The sequence below is a fragment of the Sesamum indicum genome, linkage group LG6, assembly GCF_026168435.1.
Source record: "Sesamum indicum cultivar Baizhima isolate 11 linkage group LG6, ASM2616843v1, whole genome shotgun sequence".
NCBI lineage: Eukaryota > Viridiplantae > Streptophyta > Magnoliopsida > Lamiales > Pedaliaceae > Sesamum > Sesamum indicum.
The window spans coordinates 16,606,670-16,614,117 of NC_142662.1; the positions used below are offsets into that span (position 1 = coordinate 16,606,670).

Sequence of the window (7,448 nt, forward strand, 5' to 3'; positions counted from 1 at the left end):
TGCTTATGTTGTTGCTGTCGAATTTCATGTTGCCATTCTTGTCGGCTCCCTGTGCAAGTGATAATGGGAATTCTGTTGTTGTTGCTCTAGGGCGGAAGTAGTCGTTTACTGTGAATTACTTGCCAAACGATGCCCCTTTCCTTGCATTGTGGAAGGTGCCCCACGAAATCACGTCACCACCTCCTGCTGCACCACACCCTGCTTGTCCCCACCTCTCTCCATCTTCAATCTCGACTACGCTCTTTGGCCCTTGTACTTAAAATGACAAGCGAATTGGATTGAGAACGCACTAGCGAAAGCGAGAGATGAAATTATAGCGTAAAAAATAAACGACTTTACCAAGGGGTGTACTCCTTGATGTTTCCGAATGTTTGATGTAGTATGAAAAACAAGAATAGAAATATTCATACGAGGCTATGATTGTAAAACGAGATGAGATGCATAAACTTAAAAACGAAAATACCTCTTGAAAGATTCAAGTTTCCAACCAGCTAGGTGTGTTGAATTGTTCATCCAAGATTCCAATATAGGAATCCTATAAAGAAATTCCACACCACACCGTAACGAACGAGACCTTGATCCCTTTGCTAGAGGAGACCAAGATCAAAATCTCCTCAAATGAGAGAGGGGAGGGGTGGCCGAATTGTTGGAGAGAGGTAGAGATTTTTGTGTGTTGTGTATTGTGTAATTATTTCTTAAATAATTATATACAATACATATATATATAGATAAGTAGGAATGTGTCTAGATACATTCAACTTATTTATAAGGTAACCCATCCATCTATATCGTATGATCCAATCATGCCATATAGAGAGGGTTCTAATTATGGCCAAGTTTGCACTTTCCAAAAGTGTAATTTCTTGGTCAACTCTCCTTCCATTAGTGGGCCTCAATTACTGTGCCAAATTTATATAAAATAAATTAAAGGTCCAACGAATTTTAATTAAATTCAATTTAATAAAATCCAACTAATTTAGCCCAATAGGTATTTAATCTAATTAAATACACAAGCCCAAAAATATCTCTTAATTAATAAATTCAATTCATTAATTAATCAATACAAGTCCAATTGAATTAATTCAATTAATTTAAACTTGGCTATCCATCCAATAGATCCCTCCGGTGTGAGTAATCTAATTACTTACACCTTGCAGAATTCCAAATTAAATTCTTATTCTTTCTATGTGATTTGTGTGTGACATTTTAAGTTCACATTTCAACTAGACTTGGACTACTGTCCAACACTATCGATTTATTAAATCCAATATAATTAACCGTTCTTGATCAACCCCTTGATCAAGAACGGCAACTATCATGGGTGGTCGTCTAACAACGGTCCATGGCACTAAAGACTAGGTAAATGTCCATGTTAGGCTCTCGATTCCATACATGTGCAGTCCTTCCGTCTACCATCTCCGGCCTTAGTCTAGGACGTGAAATTTGGCGTTTATTCCCATCCTTGATTAGGCGTCTATGCTTTAATATTTGAAACCTCGCCACGCTTAATTTTTCGACATTAAAACTCTTTTTCCTATTCGACCAATCACTGTGGTCGATTCTTAAGGCGTAAACGTATCTCCAAGTGCATAGGAGATATCTCCATCATATACTGACAGGGAAAAGATCCTATTCTTGAAGCTCACCGTCCTCCCGACATACTCTGATTGCACTGGACAAGACTTATAATAATCATGTCTGTAACACAATCACCTCTCATCAGATCTAGATACAGTCGTTGCACGCACGTGACTGTCATGGTTCATCAAGTCTGGGGACTACTCCCATACTATTAGAGCTGGGGATTCAATTCATACCAACCAAACCTCTAAGGCTTCTATATGACGATCCCCGCGAGTCAGTTCCATCGATTTGACACCTAGCCAATCAACCCACTAGGATCCCATAGACGTCCCATATTTGTCGCCGATGAAATGCGGCACTCATCAAATGAATGCGACTCTTAGCGCAAGCCTCCATAGGACACTCAATGCCCATTCTCGAGGTACTCGACTTGGAATGTTTCAAGCCCAATCTCTTAACGGTTGATTTCATAAGCACCACCCAATGCGCGGTCCAACTGCACGATTGTCTAAATGGTTTGTGGCCTCTGTTGTGATGTTAAGCGAATACGAACATACAGAATGAGCACAACAAAGAAAAAGGTCAATTGTGAACACTCATTTTATTTACTGAATAATATCATGTAATATCGAGAATGTCAAAAATAGATTACATCCAAATCAATCTAATTAACTTTTTGATTTAATATTACTTTTTCTCTTTTCTTGTATTACATTTTTTCCATTAGTCTTATTGTTCGATTATTTTTATGTGATAGAAGTTGAATTGTTTGTTGATTAGATGATTGAATTCTGAAGATTGAAGGCGTGATGATTGAAAACATTTTATCAAGAGAAGGTGAAAATTAGGCTGAATTTTTTGTGTATACGTGGTCTGCGATGAAGAGGATTTTTTGTTTCTGTCCGCAATAAAAACATGGTTGTGGCCTACTTTCTAAATCCTAATATGGGTTTTGGATTTCACCGTTGAGCACTTTTCAGCTCTCTGTTTCTGTCCTTAATGGAATATATATAGAATTTCAAATTCAGTTCAAACTCAAATCTCTTACTAAGGTAATTAATGCTATTCTGAAAATATTGTGTCAATGGACAAAAGTTCTGCTGTAGAAGCATTTATAGTATGATGTAAACTATTTTTAACTGATTTGGTACTTATTATTTCTCATCAACTGATTTCTGATATTGCCATCTTATGTTCAGTTCTCTTGTCATACATTTTTCCATTGCTGAAAATCTTCTTATGATAGAAATTTTTGCTGTCTGTGATGTTTAGCTGCTACATATTTGTTTAATCCCTTTCATAGAATGAGAAAATGTTTGTTGTTTTCTCCATCCTGCAGAGCAGTTAAATTTTTGACAAAATTGCAATATTAGTCATGTATGTACGATGTGGCAAAATTGGTCTCGTAATTATAGCATTACTGGCAATTTTATCCTTTATATTTCAAATTTTTAGCAATTTTGGTAGTTACCTTCTCCTTAAGCTAGTTCTTCTTGAAAGCACCTTTTATTCCTCTGGAGGTGTTTCAATAGTACCCACCAGATACCAGATTCATAATATCCATTGATGTGAACATTATTTGTAAAAGGCATAAAGTTGATGTTTGGGAAGAGGAGAATCTAAGTTGATTGGTTATGTTTTCATTTTCAGTGTTTCCAAATGAATTTTCAATCTTGTATTGATTTTGGTCAAGAAAATGAGAATACTTGCTTTGATGCATTATTACATTAAATTAGGCTGAAGTAAACTTGAATTTCAATTGCATGGATTTCCAATGTTTGAAGCCATGTCAACTTGAACAAACTTGATTAATTTCACATTCGGTTTCTAGAAACTATCCTACAGTACAGTTTGCTTGTTTGGATTCTAGAAATTATACAGTTGTTGAATTTCTATTCATTTGTGTATGAGTGTACTCTATCGAATTCTATTATAGACATTTCTAAAATTTTTAAATATACGTACAAGAGACTCAGCTCGACTGCCTAGCACAAGGAATGGAGGTATTCGCTGACTGCTACAAGAAGAAAACAGAAAGCGTTGGAACAGTCCGCGGGTAGAGAAGGTGGCGATAAGTTGCATATCTTTTTTTTTTTTCTTAAAAGAAAAAATTTGATTATCATACATTACTTATTTTTATGAGATATATAAGAAGAAGTTCGAGGAGCATGCCTCGCAGTCGACGCCACTAGAGGGTGCCTCATTAGCTGCCAGTGTTGCACCATTAGAGAAGGAGCAACTTTGCGCCGAGGTAGCCAGGGGGAGGAAATGGGGCCTAGTCTTCGGCATGGGGTCCGAATCCTTAACATCAGATGCTACTAGCCCATGGACCACATACCACAAACCGTCAACATCCACTGTCGCCCTGCCGCTACCTTCAAAACCCTCACTTCTCAACACAACTTGAGTAAACTAAGCTTATGTTGGGCGTGATGTGCGATAAGATGGGGATTCCGATGCTATTCCCCGTCGACCTACCACCGGCAGCCCTACCCCCACCCTCGGCTACTGACACCCTAGTCGAGGAATCCACGCAGCAACCAGCCGAGGATGTTACAGACCCTGAGCCCACTGACCAACACCCTTCCTAACCGTTAGATTAGGATTTTTTCTTTTAGATTCAAACTATAAATAGTACAATGTATTTAAATTATTTTTAATTAATTAGAATTTCTTTCATACAAAAAATAGTTTCTTCAATTATAAATTTAATACAATATTTAAAAAATATATAGAAACAAAAAAAAAGGCAATCAAAAATATTTTTTAAAATTAATTAAAATTTGGGATGACATGCGTCCCAAAGTAACATCCCAAGTTCATAAAACTTATCAAGAATTTGGGACGACAATTCATTCTTGGGAGGGGATTCCGTCCTAAATAAATAAAAATGAAAACATGTCACAGATGGCGTCACAAAAATACTACATTCAATTTAAAAAATGGCGTCCCAGATCATCCCTACGGCCGTCCCAAACTGTTATTTCAGTGGACAAATCTCTAGACAACTTTCCAAAGCAGTCTCTAATTCTATCCGAAATTTGCGACGATTTGAGGAAGCCGTCCCAAAATAATCCCCAAAATTTTAAGACAGATCTTTTTGAGGCGGCCATTTTTCGTCTTAAATTCCATCCCAACATAAAAATGGGATGACCGATCATCACAAAACTCTTCCCAAAATTCGTTTCATTAAACCCTTTTTTCCTGGTAGTGACTTGACACAACTTTGAGATATAGGCATTAACTTTTCTTGTTGTTTCTTGACTGAGATAGATGTTAATTAGTTACACAACCATAAGCACAAAATCCTTGACTATTTTCAACAAAAATATCTCTAACAAGAACGAACAATTAGTACACAAGATCGATCAATCTATTAATCTCACTAAATGATATTGGAGCAAATTAAGTACAAGAGATCCATCAAACACCATTAATTCTATAATTAACCACCATATCTTGACCCCTCCTAGATGCATATTGCCTTACAACATTTCTTCAAATAAGCTTTCCTACATGAAGAAAATCACGATCGAGATTGCAGAGCGTCAAACAAGCGGTGGGGGATAGGGGTGGAAGCAGGCCATGGATTGAAGGTGATAGGCCGCGGCTGAGCCGACCCCATTTGAAGCGGTCGTGGATCCACCGCGGTGGAAAGTTGGGGCGCCGACGATGGGGCCGACGGCACTGCTACTCGCTCACAAGAGGGGCACATCGTGAGGGTTGTTGGAGGGGTCATTTGCATGTAGAGCTGTGGTGATAGCTTGAGCGCCCGGAGTTCTTGCACCTCCTTTTGCAGCCTCCTGTTTTCCTCTGTCAAGTTCTCGCAACATCTTTTCAGGAACTCGCAGTCGACCTCAGTTTGCTTCAACTTTGTCCTGCAAATCATCAGTTGTCTGACCAGTTAGGAAAGCTCTCATGTCTGAAACAAGTTGTGATAAAGGGATTAAAGACAGGTACAACAACTCACCTAGCTCTCCTGTTCTGGAACCACACTTCCACTTGGCGGGGCCTGAGCCCCAATCTCTTTGCCAAAGCCATCTTTTGCTTCTGCAACAAAACAAAGCACAAATGCACCCATATTTCAGCAAAATGGCCCATATATGTCTGATCATTTCATAGCGCGCAGCACAAAGTGGGATTCACCATAGACGTCGTGGCGTCATCCTCACTATTGGTTGGAAATGAACAAGAATAGAGTATACGATTTTCAGATGCTTACCGGGTTGAGAGTGTTGTGCTCTTTGAAGCTTTCTTCAAGAATGGCGGACTGATCTTTAGAAAGCCGGAGCTTCTTCCTCGAGTTCTCGGCGTCTTCTTCGTCGCTGATCCCGCGAGAGGAAGCCCTCTCGATGTCGTGGTCGTCGCTGCCGCCGGTGGCTTCCCTCTCGCTCCGCTTTCCGCTCACGCTGGAGATCGTGCTGTTCGGGGAGGAGACGCCAGCCTCTTCCTCCGCATCCCCCGCCGTCGGCAGGCAGTTGACGTCGATTCCCTTCAGAAAGGACCTCGTCTCCACTCTGCATGTCTCAGAGCTCCGATCTGCATGGAACAAATCACATCAAAATTGAATCTATCAAGATTGAAGTACCCATGTGAGATCTGCACATTCTCAGATCACGCACAAAGAAATCAAAGAAAAAGAAACAGGTAAAAAAAAAAAAAAAGGGCTTCTCTCTTTTCTTTCCCTCCCTCTTTACTGGGCCAAAAATGTGGAAAAACAAAAAGTTGATACCCCATCAACAGATTAAAAGGAAGTGTGAAAAGGGTTGAACAAAGATGTTAAACATGAGATCTGAAATAAACAAACCTGAGGAAGGGAAGGCATCAGTCCAAGAACTTCTGTTGATGATGCTGAATGGAGAAGGAGAAGGCGAAGAGCTGAGATTGAGATGCAGTACATTTGAACTGGGATTTGAAACAGCCCTCTTCTCAGGGAAGCTCAAGCTCAAACTCAACCCCAAATCTTCCTTTTCCACCATCATTTTTTCTCTGAGAAATGAGGAAGAAAACCAGTTCAAAACCACCTTGATCTTTGCTTGACTATACACTTACTTTCTGCAAAACCCGTGCAAAGAGAAGTAATTTCTTGCAAGCTCTTCCGGGAGAGAAGAACCAAAAGGTGTGCAAGTGGGGTTTGATTGAGAGGAAAACAAACAAGACTGCTTTACAGAATGTGGAATGGTGCAACCATAAAGGGCTGTTATTTATAGAAAAAGATGGGGATGGATGGATTATATATGCTAATTATTAATTCTACTGTGTGTGTTTGTGTGTGTTGACAGTGTGTTCTTTGTGGGTGTGTGGGGTTGGGAGAATGAAATGATGATGAGCATGAGCAGGGACTGAGACTGGGACTGCCATATTATCTCATCAATCATGGGCTTTGCTTCCCCCTAAATGCAACTCCATTATTTTTTTACTTCTTTTTTTTTCATTCTTTTTTTTTTTTAATTTTTTTTGGGTAGATGTTCATAGGAACAATAATGAGCCAAAAATGATTTCAGTCAATTCTGTATTTGTTAATTATTACATCTTTCCCTCCTTCCACTCCACCAGTATTCTCAGCTTTAGCACCTACAATAATGTCTCTTAATCCGCAGTCCAACTATTTGAGTTTTAAAATCTCGAAAAAATTACAATTTTAGTAATATAATGAGACAACAAATTTAATTTTGCATAAATTTATTTTGATAATTTTATCTCGTAATTTAAAAAAAAATCGTATATTAAGAACAAAAAATGACAAAAATTTGTCAAAATAGTCGGAGAAGTGCACGTGACCAACTTAATTAGCTTACTTTTCTATCCTTAGTATGCTTTTTTTATCCTTAATATGCGAATTCTTTAAAGTTACAGAACAAAAT

The 7,448-nt window shown here is 38.7% G+C and overlaps 1 protein-coding gene across 1 annotated transcript; it reads right to left on the bottom strand.

Moving 5' to 3' along the window:
• Positions 1 to 4,879: 4,879 nt before the first annotated feature.
• LOC105164355 (homeobox-leucine zipper protein HAT4) lies at positions 4,880 to 6,778 on the bottom strand. Its single transcript, XM_011082989.3, has 4 exons — positions 6,392 to 6,778; positions 5,807 to 6,123; positions 5,555 to 5,634; positions 4,880 to 5,462 (listed from the first exon to the last, which is right to left on the bottom strand). Exons 1-4 carry the CDS (start codon positions 6,564 to 6,566, stop codon positions 5,111 to 5,113), a joined length of 924 nt encoding a protein of 307 aa, XP_011081291.1. The 5' UTR covers positions 6,567 to 6,778; the 3' UTR covers positions 4,880 to 5,110.
• Between the last annotated feature and the right edge of the window lie 670 nt (positions 6,779 to 7,448).

Bases quoted from the DNA above. Each gene is read 5' to 3' on its own strand.
- LOC105164355 (XM_011082989.3), bottom strand. From the start codon at position 6,566: ATGATGGTGGAAAAGGAAGATTTGGGGTTGAGTTTGAGCTTGAGCTTC. The intron at 6,124-6,391 runs GTTTGTTTATTT...TGTTCCATGCAG, and splicing joins TGATGCCTTCCCTTCCTCAG to ATCGGAGCTCTGAGACATGC. The intron at 5,463-5,554 runs GTGAGTTGTTGT...GATGATTTGCAG, and splicing joins TTCCAGAACAGGAGAGCTAG to GACAAAGTTGAAGCAAACTG.